At 47.9% G+C, this 13,478-nt stretch overlaps 5 protein-coding genes across 5 annotated transcripts; 4 read left to right on the top strand and 1 right to left on the bottom strand.

Moving 5' to 3' along the window:
* Positions 1 to 244: 244 nt before the first annotated feature.
* On the top strand, positions 245 to 614 carry N7483_005033 (uncharacterized protein; the record flags this gene model as incomplete). The annotated part of the gene is made up of 2 exons (XM_057088470.1): positions 245 to 359; positions 454 to 614. 2 exons carry the CDS (start codon positions 245 to 247, stop codon positions 612 to 614), a joined length of 276 nt encoding a protein of 91 aa, XP_056948299.1.
* A 291-nt stretch (positions 615 to 905) lies between these two features.
* Positions 906 to 2,554, top strand: N7483_005032 (putative metaphase-anaphase transition protein (Mlo2); the record flags this gene model as incomplete). The annotated part of the gene is made up of 3 exons (XM_057088469.1): positions 906 to 991; positions 1,045 to 1,099; positions 1,157 to 2,554. 3 exons carry the CDS (start codon positions 906 to 908, stop codon positions 2,552 to 2,554), a joined length of 1,539 nt encoding a protein of 512 aa, XP_056948298.1.
* A 460-nt stretch (positions 2,555 to 3,014) lies between these two features.
* Positions 3,015 to 4,894, bottom strand: ssn3 (cyclin-dependent serine/threonine protein kinase SSN3; the record flags this gene model as incomplete). The annotated part of the gene is made up of 3 exons (XM_057088468.1): positions 3,015 to 4,083; positions 4,151 to 4,307; positions 4,798 to 4,894. The coding sequence occupies 3 exons, from the start codon at positions 4,892 to 4,894 to the stop codon at positions 3,015 to 3,017; spliced, it is 1,323 nt and encodes a 440-aa protein (XP_056948297.1).
* A 1,927-nt stretch (positions 4,895 to 6,821) lies between these two features.
* Positions 6,822 to 10,566, top strand: N7483_005030 (putative phosphatidylserine decarboxylase Psd2; the record flags this gene model as incomplete). Its single annotated transcript, XM_057088467.1, has 8 exons — positions 6,822 to 6,968; positions 7,122 to 7,179; positions 7,252 to 7,331; positions 7,403 to 7,468; positions 7,526 to 7,955; positions 8,010 to 9,521; positions 9,578 to 10,329; positions 10,393 to 10,566. 8 exons carry the CDS (start codon positions 6,822 to 6,824, stop codon positions 10,564 to 10,566), a joined length of 3,219 nt encoding a protein of 1,072 aa, XP_056948296.1.
* A 918-nt stretch (positions 10,567 to 11,484) lies between these two features.
* N7483_005029 (Mis12-Mtw1 family protein) lies at positions 11,485 to 13,390 on the top strand (the record flags this gene model as incomplete). The annotated part of the gene is made up of 5 exons (XM_057088466.1): positions 11,485 to 11,668; positions 11,744 to 12,313; positions 12,378 to 12,551; positions 12,607 to 12,775; positions 12,835 to 13,390. The coding sequence occupies 5 exons, from the start codon at positions 11,485 to 11,487 to the stop codon at positions 13,388 to 13,390; spliced, it is 1,653 nt and encodes a 550-aa protein (XP_056948295.1).
* Positions 13,391 to 13,478: the final 88 nt, after the last annotated feature.

Raw genomic sequence — 13,478 nt, 5'->3', positions numbered from 1 at the left:
AATTGATCTCGACGCGTGATTTTGCGCGACGCGTTTTCAATTTTGCCTGTTTGGGAGGTCACGTGTATCACACCTCGAGTTGTATGGTGCAAAACTGAGTAATGATGACTCGGGTCTAAGGTCAAAATGAATGAGCTAAATTTAAATAATCGTTTAAATAATCGTGTTTTAACTGTCTGATCCTTTCAAGCAAACAAATTAGTCGAGGTCCTTCAGTGAATTAAGTTGTCTTGTAGCAGAGTGAATGGTCGTGGTGGTACCCAAGTGCAAACAGTACAAACAAGAGGCGCGTGCCATTCGCCGCATCATCGTCTTGATCAAGGGCATCTTGGTCTTGCCATCGCAGTTTCACACCTCCGGTATTATCGATTGATCTCAGAAAGTATCAGACTTTGCTGAGAATAGTGCGCCTTTCTTCAGTCTCTTCTACACCAACCCACACTCAACAAACAGTTTTCGCGACAGCTTCAGACGTGACCTTACAACCCGAGACCTTTCGTCGTGAACCGACGGCGCAAAGAAGCTCTGATCGCAAATCACGGTTCCACTTCACTATCGCGTCTCAAGAATTACTCTCGCCTAAAGTCGCCGAAGTCTCTGGCAGAAACCAGTAGGACACAATCGACTGCGAAACGAGGATCCTCCATTCCTGTCAGATAATTGACAATCCCGAATTAAAGAATATCAACACTACGCGGACGAAATACGATACACTTGAAAAATCCACTTTTGACGAGCCATTGTTCATCCGAGGTGTCATATTTTGACGGCAGTTTGGACAATCGCCCCATCCACCTCTCATCACTCTCTCCCGGACGCATCGCAAGATTGTGAGGCGACCTGAATTGACTCAATCATTACGAAATCCTTTCACTCCGATAGTATTCAACCATTCCCGCATAATCATGGATCAATCCGTCATTATCCAGTCCAAGGTCGAGAGTGGCCGCCGTGACAGCTTTGGATCACAGAACTCCCAGACTGCCAAAGAGTACGTCACATAGACCGCGCTCCCATCATCTCAAGATACTAACTTACGGACAGATTCATTGAGGACCAGATTCGACTTGAGGCGGATGCACGCGAGGCCCTTCCTTATGTGAGTCTTGAGCAAGTTTCCCGCGTTCTCTGTCGCAGTTATACTAATACAATCCAGTCTTTCGATTCCTGCACTTATGCTCTTGGCCCATTGCGCCAGACTCTTTTTGCCTGCTTAACCTGCAATCCTCCTCCCGAGAATGATAATGAGGAGCATAAGACTGCTGCAGTCTGTTATTCTTGCTCCATCGCCTGTCATGGTGAACATACTCTCGTGGAGCTATTTAACAAGCGCAACTTTGTTTGTGACTGTGGAACTACTCGCATGCCCACTACATCACCCTGCACGCTGCGTGAAGATCCCAAGACTGGTCACAAGGGTGTTCACTCTCAGGAAGCCGCCAAGGACAATAAATACAACCAAAACTTCCAGAATCGATTCTGCGGTTGCGCCGAAAAATACGATCCTACCCAGGAGAAGGGTATCATGTTTCAATGCATGGGCCTTGGATCTGTCGAATCTGGCGGTTGTGGTGAGGACTGGTGGCACCCAGAGTGTCTTATTGGCCTTCCAAGAGACTGGCACAAGAACCTAGACGCTGAGACGAAAACAGCCATCTTTGGCGGTGGTGATGCTACCGGTGACGATAATGAGGATGACGAAACTCCTCTTCCTCCTGGTTTCCCCGCTGAGGATGATTTCGAGCATCTCTTATGTTTCAAGTGCATTAACTCGAACCCATGGCTGAAGCGCTATGCCGGAAGCAACGGATTTCTACCACCTGTCTACCAGCAGGGTGGTTTGAAGCTTTCAGCTGTCAAGCCAGAGGAACCAGAAAACTCAAAGAAGCGCAAGGCAGAGGATGATGGCGAGTCATCTGTCGAGGAACGAACTGCCAAGCGCACCAAAGAAGAATCACCCAAGGAAGATTCCGCATCCTCGAATCTCGCATCTATTCCTGAAGAGCAACCTACCACAAAGCAAAAGCCTGAAGAGACCAAACCCAAGACTGAACCTGAGTCCGAATCCACCCTCCAACCAAAGCACACTTTCCTTCCAACATCCTCTCCATCAGAATCATTCTCCCTTTTCCTCCAAGAGAACTTCCTCGACAACTTCTGCCGCTGCGCAGAATGCTACCCCAACCTAGTGCCCCACCCACAACTCCGCGAAGAAGAACAAACGTACGAGCCACCTCTCTCCGATGATGGAGACGGCCGTCCAGGTAGCGCTGGTACAGGCAGTATCCTTGAGCTAGGCGAGGCGGCCCTCAGCAATGTTGATCGAGTCAAGGCTATTGAAGGTGCCATGATCTACAACCACCTTCGCGACAAGGTGAAGGATTTCCTGCGCCCTTTTGCCGAGTCTGGGACTGCTGTTAGTGCTGATGACGTGAAGGGGTACTTTGAGAGATTGCGTGGTGATGAAAATGGAATCAAGGAAGCAGCTAGCCGGGCTGAGGCCCAGGGTAATGGTGATTCTGAGGAGGATAATCGACGCGAGCAGAATGGTTAGTTCTAACATTATCTGTGATGAGTGACGGGTTGCTAATCATAATGCTAGGCTACTGAGCATGCCATTCAGAACTGTGGTTCGAGGAAATCTCTGGGGATTGGGCGATCTTTTTGCGTTTTCCCTCTCTTTAATTTCTAATTCAAATATTTCTATTTTTATGAGGGACTGGTTCAGGAACATAGGATACTGGGATGGTTGATAGGTAGGGTTTCAAGGCGCATAGTAACTTCACTACTAATGCAATTTCATCAAATTTGTACATTTCAATTCATCTCCAATAGGTATCTGTAAAAGCCCAAAATGACTTTCCAACGCCGATGCCATGACCCAAGATCCAAAATTCCAAAAAAGAAAAGAAATGATACCCGCTCACCGAGAAAAGTCTAGTGTGCATGCAAAATCAGGTGTATATAGACAACTTAAAAGAATAGGATAACAACCCATCACAAAAAGATGTCGATCATTCTTTCAAACGCTTCGAAGCTCGCATCAACGAATCATCAGGTAATCCACTCCGTTTCGTACCAGGTAGACTTCCCGTCCGAATATCATTATCATCCTGCGTAACTCGACGATGAGGATATTTACTCTCAATCCCTTCGAAACAGTTCCCGCTGATAGGTCCTCCATTTGAGAAATAGGGATGCTCCAATGCCTCTTGAGCTGTGATCCGTTTCGTAGGATCATACTCCAGCATCCGAGATAACAGATCGAATCCATCTGCACCGGGTGTACCGATACTCGACGAAGCGGAATATCCACCATTCTTCAGACAACCCTGGTACCATGCCTCGAGATTTGGTCCACGGTGGTAATGCGCTGGTTGTCGGTGCAGCACGAGAGACTGGAGCTGAGTGTATTCAGGCATGGATACGAGGCCGGGCCATGTTTCTTTACGGGGAAGACCAAGGATTTCAACTATTTTCATCATTTGGTTTCGTTGGAATGGAACAGTCTTCTTGCTGTCCATTTTCGCTTCTTCACCTTTGAATATTGGGCGGAGGGAGAGTAGTTCCGCGAAGATACATCCTACTGCCCACATGTCGACGGCGGGTGTGTAGTGTCTGCTTCCGAGGAGAAGTTCGGGAGCTCGGTACCATATTGTGACAACGACTTTGTCGCCGGAGAATAGGGAGTTGAGTGGTTTGTAGAATAGTCGTGCGAGACCCAGATCGCCGATTCGGATTGCGCCGCTGGATGTAACAAGAATGTTGGCCGGTTTGAGGTCACGGTGTAGGACCCAGTTTGTGTGTAGATATAGGAGGCCGTTGAGGAGTTGGAAAAGGATAGATCGGACCATGGGGGATGAGATGGCATGTCGTTGCGGTTGGGTGTGGTGGTGGATGATTTGTAGTAGGTCGTGCTCTGTATATTCAAAGACCATGAAGATACATTTATCTTCTAGGATGATTTCCTCTAATTGGACAACATTGGCGTGGGATAGTTCGGTGCAGAGGGACATTTCTCGAATGGCGGATTGTGAGAGACCTGTATATTGAATCGATTCTCCTTCCTTGTCCGGCTTGAACCTAGTTACCACACTTTGTCAGACATGGCCATATCTTGGTGTTTTCCCACGTTTTTTGCTTCACATACTTCTTGATAGCGAATTCCCCCTTTTGGCCATTTTTGCCAATCGCCTTATACACCCGTCCATATGTTCCACTGCTGATGAATCCGACAATATGATATCGATCTCGCACACGAACTTTACTCGTATACCCGCCGGGTCTCCGTGCCGAATCGAGAGCTTCTAAAATCAGGGATCAGGCCCAGTTAGCCTATTGCACGGATCGCCACGGTATTGCGGGGAAAGAAGGTATCGGGGACAAATCAACGGATGCAGTGCGTCTTTAGGAAACCCCAGCCAGGTATAATGAAGATCGCCAACCAGAGATATATGCCATTCCTTCTCTTTCTCACAGAGAGAGCCCTGAACACAACCACCGTGAAATGAAACAAACGAAACACAAAAAAAGCCCAACAGAGATGGATCAACCGCCTCTAAACGGGCAGGGATTGATAGGAAAGAAATTACCCCGGGGATAAAAGCTTCCAACGGAATTTAAGAATGGAAAGCCTTTTCCAAACATGATGCAAATGACAGGAGATGCCGAGCCAGATCAGATCAGAGCACTTGAACAGGAACCCTTGGAAAAGAAAAGAGAGACACAGATGCGGAAGCGTAGGTCATGCGGGTCATGCGGCAAGGCAAGAATCCAAGAACTTGAATATATAATTACCGTCGACAGTGGCCTGCAAGCTCCGTTTCAAGTTCTGACCAACCGTCCTTGCTCGGGCAGAGAACGAACCGGAGGAAGGAGGGTTTGTCAGGCTCATTGGAGCGTTACCTGGCCATATGGAAGCACCAGCGACTTCGGAGTATACGGGGAGATTGGAGACAATCGGGTATCGGGGGCCGGATGGAGTTAGTCAGCGGTGGGAATCAGCGGTGACGATGTGGATTCGAGTGGTTCGAGATGATCTTTTTCTGCGGAGGTCCGATTGCGCTGTCTAGGAGGTTATTGGAGGTTATGGGGCGGTGCCATTGTGGTTGGGGGGAATTCGCGGAGTTGCGGGTATGACGGATTAGATCAGCAGATTTACTGTCAACTTGGACTATTTAGTATACTGTATATCTACTTAGTCAAGCTTGAATTAGAAAATAATTGATGATATTAGACATAGATTTTAGAATAGAACATGAAACCAATGTGGAACATATGATATTATTATGCAAGTGCTACAAAGTGAATGATCCCTTAAGTGCGGAATATGTACCCGGTACATGTGCATCTGGCTCCACCATATCTACCCATGGTTGTGCCAATCGATCTCATAACATCTGTGATAACATGACCTCGGGGCTCGGATGAATAGAGTCTAGACATCTATTAATAATTATTAGTAAAACTACGTCAACACTTTAGGCTGTAATTAATATCTAGGTATAGTATCTATATGAACATTGAATGTCTTACTTCAAGATCCCTACCTAACTCACCAGTTGATATATACTCGGAGTATCTACGGCCTCCGTCGGAAATGCGGAATACTATAAAAGCCTCGGTTCTTAGTAGTAAAGGTAATACCTAGGTAGTAGGATAAGAATTTTAGCTCCTTTTGTCTAATAACTTGAAAGTTGATAATTTATGTTATTCAAATGGATGTTGTTTCTCTAACTGCCAGTGGTACTACTAGTGATGCCCTAGTACTACTACAACCTTGGAACTACCTGTAGTATATACTCGGAACCTCCATACTACATAGCACCCCTATTATCATCCATAGTACATCGATGCTGCACAACTTCAAGTTGAATACTCGGAACTTCCGAGCTGTTACGCGTAACTTGATATTGAGGGATATTCCAGCACTAAACCAGAGACCCATCACTGTGGTCTTCATGTTACCAAATAGTTGGATTTTCAACTCTCAAGGCTGCGGCATTTATAGGGGTAGCCTCGGACGTGATACTGTTTAACCCAACCATGTTTTTTCCCTTCCTATAACTGTTTAATCCTGGTTCAAAGGTGACATTGATTCTCCAAGGATCGGAGTTCGTAATCTTTCTGAATCACTCAGTTCAATCCATGGATCAATAGGCTATTCTCAGTACCTATACATGCGAGTCCCGGCCTTTCCCGTAGATCTATAACATTCTATCACATATTTCTAGTGCGGGGTATTATCGTATGCCATAGTGGAACACCACCTTGCATAGGAAAAATTGGATCATTCAGCCCTGTATTGATCATCACCTTATGTAGTAATCTCACCAGATCGGGTCATCAGCGCTAGGATGATTGGGGTAAATTGTTTCTCGACCCCATTACACCGTAGGCACCGGTTTTTGTTGTTACGGTGGGGAAAAGTGGAGACGAGGCTAACTGACGTCGTGAAAAGAGACACCGTCTCTCTCAACGCTCCCGGTCCTCATGATTTTTGATTTTTTTCCCTTTTTGTCCCCCTTTTTTTCCCCTTTTCTTTTCTAATTCTATTCAATTGTCCTTTCTGATCTATTAGAATCCCTGTGGCGTGGTACCGTGTCTTGGCTTTGGTGCTGGGATCGACCCGAAGCAGATCACCGATCGACTCTGGGGAGTGCTTTAAATAAGCCACTTCACCGCGACTGGTTGACCTGTTCCGATCAGGGGCCTTAGTGCCACCCCTTAACTTCGAAAGGATTTCTTCTACTTCGTTTTTTTTCTTCTCGCCCTTTAAACCTTCTTCCCCCACCACTCCAAGCCTGTGGGCGCATCCCGTCATGGTCCGATTACCACTCCCGCAGCGACTGAGCTCGCATCTGTCCACACGAAGCGCCAGTTCCACCCCAGGTCAAAGCAGAAGTACAAGTCCAATGAGGTCACCCACAGATCCGAAACCTTTGCTACTCAAAGTGACTGTGATTCGGGTAAGGCAAAGCCAATTCCATCCCCTAGGCAGCTGCCAAACCACCACGGTGTCCCCTTTAAGAGGAGAGAGCGGGAGAGATAAGGATCGGACGACCACAAATCAAAACGAGACCTCATGGCTAACCTGCGCGTGCTATGCGCTTGCATAATAGGGACGAAACTTGGCAGCAAAAGATCGAGGTGGCACAAGTGATCCGGTAGGTGGATGTGGTGGGCTGTGCCGGCCATTAAATGGACCCTGAATTTGGTGGGTCCCAGAGTGCTGATGCGGAAAAATTATAGTATCTGGTCGTGACATTAGGAGATGGACGGCAGTCGACACCGACGATATTCAAATCCCTGAACCCGGAATGGAACGTGTCGTTTGAAATGCCACTCGGGGGGAGTCCCACTGCTCGAGTGTATCTGTTGGGATCATGACCGGTTCGGCAAGGATTATCTAGGCGAGTTCGATATTGCATTGGAGGATATCTTTTCAGATGGGCAGATCAAGAAAGAGGTACGAGGATGAAAACACAGGAAAAAACAAAAGCATGGCTAACATCTGGACGTTCAGCCAACATGGTACACCCTCAAGTCAAAACGCGTTTCGAACCGGAAGAAGAAGAACAAGAAGGACAGCAACGTATCCGGGGAGATTTTACTCCAGTTCTCTCTCTCAGACTCGGCCAACCCCTCTGCCTCACCCTCCGACACATATCGAAAATTCAAGAAGGTCGTATGCGCTGGCGATGAAGATGATGCAATTGAGATTCCAGCAGCTTACCTAGATGATCCTGACCGTGACGAAGAGACCTCGGACGAGACGGATGATCCCACAAAACCGGAGGTCGTTGAGAAACGCCGCCGAAGGCTTCGATTGGCTCGTTTAAGAAGAAAGTCTCTGGCTGCTCGGGCATATCAGTTCTCAGGTGCTGGCACCGGTGTCCAGGGCATTGTCTTTATGGAGATTCTTAAAGTGACAGATCTTCCTCCTGAAAAGAATGGTATGTCCTATCGAGATCCCCGTGAGCCATTCAGACTGTTAATAATTATTCCAGTGACCCGGACCTCTTTTGATATGGACCCATTTGTTGTGACCTCACTCGGGAGGAAAACACTAAGAACACCGGTTGTTCGTCACAACCTGAATCCAGTCTTCCATGAGAAGATGGTCTTTCAGGTAATGCGACATGAGCAAACTTACACAATTAGTTTTACAGTAATGGATCGAGACAAGTTCTCGGGTAATGATTTTGTTGCTTCTGCGGGTTTTCCTTTGCAGACCCTTATTCGATCTGCCCCAGAAGCCGATCCCGAGACAGGCTTGTACCAATTTATCGAGTCAGAGGAAGAAGTTATTCCTCCTGCGAAATCTAGTTCTCGTCTTCCCCTCAGTTCCTCGCCATCGTCATCAAGCCTGAGCAAAATGTCACGGCCTACATTGAAATCGCGCACCTCTTCTAATTCGCTGTCTGCCAAGTCGGCCCTGGAAATGCCCACGCGACCTCCACCTACATCAGTGCCAGAACAGTACCTCCCCCAATCTGATGGCAGTAGTTCTACTCTGTTAGTACCAACAGTTGCTACAACAGCGCCGGCAGAGCCTGAGAACATCCCCCCTGCCGATGAGGAGGGCTTGCGCCCGTACACTATTCCTCTAACCCTGAAGAATCGTGATCGTTGGGAAGACAAACATAATCCAGAATTGTTTGTTAAAGCCAAGTATCTGCCGTACAGCGCTCTTCGACAGCAATTTTGGCGACTCATGTTGAAGCAATACGATGCCGATGATAGTGGTCGCATCGACAAGATCGAAATGACCACTATGCTCGATACCCTTGGCTCCACGCTTAAAGAATCAACAATCGACGCTTTCTTCCAGCGATTCAGCGACAAGAATATCTCCGCTGAGTCAGTCGACCTGAGTTTCGACGAGGCTGTGATCTGTCTCGAAGATACGTTACAAGCATTGCAGAAGAAGAATTCTCCTTCACCTCTCCGAAGACCTGCACTTGGAACATCGCCTACCGGCAGTCAAGAAAGTGAGGAGCCATCCAGCGGCGATGAGCTCGCTTTAGAACCCAGCACCGTCAAACAACATGCTAATCAAAGCCCAACAGCGGTGCCAACTGTGTCTAGTGATGATCAGGAACAACCAAGCTCGACTGATGAAGAACTCCGCGCCGACGATCTTGTTGATGAGAGGGGAGAGGAGCATGTCGTAGAAATCCGTGAATGCCCTCTGTGCCACCAGCCTCGTCTCGCCAAACGATCAGATGCGGATATCATCACTCACATTGCGACATGTGCCAGTCGTGACTGGCGACAGGTCGATAACCTTGTCATGGGTGGATTCGTGACTTCCAGTCAAGCCCAGCGTAAATGGTACTCAAAGGTTATCACCAAGATCTCCTACGGTGGTTATCGACTGGGAGCCAATTCAGCCAATATTTTAGTCCAGGATCGAATAACTGGCCAGATCAACGAGGAGCGCATGAGTGTCTATGTTCGTCTTGGAATCCGACTTCTCTACAAGGGTATCAAGAGCAAGGACATGGAAAAGAAGCGAAGTGAGTTGCATTCCTTGATGACCCGGCCTATTACCTCTAATAACTTTCTTTTCCAGTTCGTCGCGTTCTGCGCTCCTTAAGTATTAAGCAGGGTCGCAAGTATGATGACCCTGCATCTGCTAGCCAGATTCGCGATTTCATCAATTTCCATCAACTGGATATGACAGAAGTACTTTTGCCCTTGGGCAAATTCCGCACTTTCAACGAGTTTTTCTACCGAGCGCTGAAGCCCGATGCGCGACCATGCTCGGCACCCGATGACCCTAGAGTCGTTGTGTCCCCAGCGGACTGCCGTTCAGTGGTCTTTGACCGGATGGATGAAGCCACCAGTATTTGGGTTAAGGGTCGTGAATTCTCTGTTGAGAGATTACTTGGTAATGCCTACCCAGAAGATGCCGCACGTTACCGAAATGGAGCTCTTGGTGTATTCCGGTTGGCGCCTCAGGATTACCATCGATTCCATGTTCCTGTTGATGGAATTATGGGCGAGCCGAAAACCATCGAGGGTGAATACTACACAGTTAATCCAATGGCTATACGCTCGGCATTGGATGTGTATGGAGAGAACGTGCGTGTTTTAGTTCCTATTGACTCTGTGGCTCATGGGCGTGTCATGGTTGTCTGTGTTGGTGCCATGATGGTTGGCAGTACAGTGATTACGCGGAAGGCTGGTGAGAAGATTGGCCGAGCTGAAGAGCTTGGTTACTTCAAGTTTGGTGGCAGTACACTGCTTGTCTTGTTTGAGGACGGTGTGGTCAACTTTGATACTGACTTGGTGGACAACTCCAAGGGTCCCCTTGAAACACTGGTAAGAGCCAATTTGCTTCTGCTTTTTTTTCCAGCTAATACTAATGACTGATTTTTGAAACAGATCCGAGTTGGAATGTCAGTTGGTCACAGCCCAGAAATCTCTCAGCATGAGCCTGATATGCCTAAGAAGGCAGAACAAGTCACTGCTGAGGATGTGCAAGAAGCCAGACGTCGTATTGAAGGCAGCATTGTACAGCCTGCCCTTACACTTCCCGTCGATGATGCTATGCAATAAATTTGAGATTATTGCTGGGATTCATCATACGAGCACGATATTAAAAAAAGAAGAAAAAAGAGCTTGATCCCTAGTGACATCTTCATTTTCTTTTTGGGTTGTTTCTTTCTTTTCCGTGGACATATTCCATGTTTTTACGCGTGCAAGTTCGGTGTTGGAGGCCTTGAAGCTACATAGCGTCTTTTTGTTTTCCATCTAGTAGCATCTGCACAGTAGCGTTCCCTTTGAGGGAATTGAGAGCCTGGCAGCTTTCAGACAATGGCATTGCATTATCATAATTGTGAATAATATACGACATCTTGTGTTCTCCCACTATTTTTTGATTCGATGCTGTACTATCATACAACTGCATAGTACAGAATTATCATCTTAGAAGTCATAAATTAAAAATTTAGACGTATAGACATATAGACTGCTTTGCAGTACTCTACAGTACTATATAGTATGATGTTTAACCGGATTACTGAGGGGATTCCCAAAAGGGACTAGGGCCCCACGCGCCTTGTCCCCGACCAAAACAACCGCGTGCCCGAATCCCTCCCACCTGCGCTTCCCTTGCCGCCCGCAGCTATTTCATTGCGGGCATGTTATTTCCACCCTGCGCATACGAAAAACAGGAATCAATCTTCAATCTCAATTGTCACCTAATCATTAAGCCCAATTGAAGGGGGCCCACGACTGAGAACTGGCGGTGGAGGACCCAACCATAACATCAACGCGAAAACGGCTCTGTGGAACAACCCACTCACGATCACATTTCGACCAAGAGACACCGGCCCCTGATATTAAAGAAATATCAGCTTGGAATAGAGGGGGAAAACGCGCCAATATTAACCCCCCCCGGGGATTCATCTACCGAGGGGTCTGTCACAACCCCCATCATACTCAACCCAAGGTCCCGCGTGACCCCCTCCTGACATGACCATCGCGGTTTTAGCGGCCCCTGTCACGAAAATAAAGTGCCGCGAACCGCTGGGGACAATTGGAATGGCGGGCACACAAGCGCAATCGCGTTCTGGCCGAGGACGCCCAGCAACACGACTGAGCGCATCGCAAAATGGGTTAGAAGAACTTGCGAACAACGACGGAAAACGGAAAGCGAGTGAGTGGCGCCTTCACCCTTGGCAAGGAGTAGTCACCAGGGAAATCAAGATACTAACAGCATGCTTGTTGATAGATTACGAGGAGGATTCAGAAGGATTTCGGTTTTCCCGAAAACCTACCAAGAGACCCAGAGCATCCGTTGAACCGATTTCAGAGAATCCAAACTCAGATGTGGAAAATGCGCATCCTAAGTCTACACCGAAAAGGGGCCGACCACCTAAGAAACGACCAGCAGAGGATGTAAATGGGGGATCTAGTGCGGTACCAGCAAAGGGGAAATCAACAGAACTTCCGACGAGAAAACCAAAGAGGACAGCTCATACGGCAGACGTCGAGCTTGAAGCGGCGCATCAATTGAATTCGACACGTCCATCACGGAACCATGAGTCTCCTGCGAATGCGCAACATGATAAGAAGGGAAAGAGGGGACGACCGGCTCGTTCAAAACCAATTGAAAATAATGGGTTCAGATCCCCGGAGCTTCCAGCGGGTAAAACGGTGCCTCTGCCCACATCGGACACACCAGTTATTCAGCGGAACAAGGAATTTCGAGGCGCGAAATCAGCGAAGGGTCGGCGGCGGAGCAGTTTGGGGATGCGGGGGCGAAGAGCCAGTTCTTTGATTGACTCAGGGGCCTCTAATGGTACGGGTTTATTTGATTTTAGAGATTTTGAGGAAGAGAAGCTAATCTGTGTTCTCTGCTACAGCATTACCGCACCGTGAAGTTGGCACTGCTGATTTCTATAAGCACATTGCTGACGAAGGTCTACCAGAGCCGCGACGAATGCGCCAGCTTCTCATATGGTGTGCGACGCGTGCATTAGGAGAAAAGCCTTCTGGCTCAAAGTACTCGCAGGAGGATCAGAGTGCGCGTCTAGCAGGTAATTTCACCAAATTTACAGGAACCTCTTAGGAGTGAGACTAATAGATTTTTAGCTCGAGTCATCCAGGATGAGCTACTGAAGGACTTTTCTTCAAACTCGGATCTTTCAAACTGGTTCAGCAGGGAGGACCTCAACCCACCCACCGTGATTGTGAAGAAGCCGAATCCAAGGAATGTGCAGAATACAGACAAGATCAAGGAATTGGAGGAGCAAATACACAAGTATGGCAATACCCCATAATAATGGCCCAAGAATTCCATCGCTAATCTGATTGAAACAGGCTTCAAAAAGAGAGACAAGCTCTGAACGCACTTCTTAAACAACCGCCAATTCCACCCATCAACCCTGCTGCTCCAGAATTCCCCAAATCCTCCAAACGATACCCCAAAAACTCACCTCAACACATCGACTCCTCCCTCCTCGACCCCTCTCAGCAAGCTATCCTTGCATCTCTACAACCCTTATCTTCACGCACGGTCCAGTCCCAACCGTCAAATGATTCAACTTCCTCGTCACAACCCCTACCACCGATTCCTCCCTCCGCCGTCTCCTCCCGCCTTTCCAAAATAACAACTAGTCTTGCACCCACAATGGATTCATTTGCCGCTGGAATCCACGATATTGAGCTCTACCGTTCAAGCGCCGACGCAGTCTCATCACGAATACTTCGCGTCTGTGCCGAACGCCTGGAAGAGCGTGACGCGCTAAACACCCAGCGACGACTCGCAATAGAAGGCGACGACGGAGAGCAGAGTCCACAAAAGGCACCAGTTGAAAGGCCGCGTGAGGATCTAGGCATTATTCTTGGAGCGCTAAGTCGGGTGGAAAGACGATGATAGGCTAGTGAACGGGCGAATGTATTACTTTCAAGCGACTTTTTTTTTCCATTTTCTTATTCGTCCTGACCTCCTTTTCCCTTTTCTA

Source organism: Penicillium malachiteum (assembly GCF_028827825.1).
Source record: "Penicillium malachiteum strain IBT 17515 chromosome Unknown utg000002l:1.0-8849297.0:1.0-8852440.0, whole genome shotgun sequence".
Taxonomy (NCBI): Eukaryota; Fungi; Ascomycota; class Eurotiomycetes; order Eurotiales; family Aspergillaceae; genus Penicillium; species Penicillium malachiteum.
This window is presented reverse-complemented; position numbering and strand designations above follow the sequence as displayed.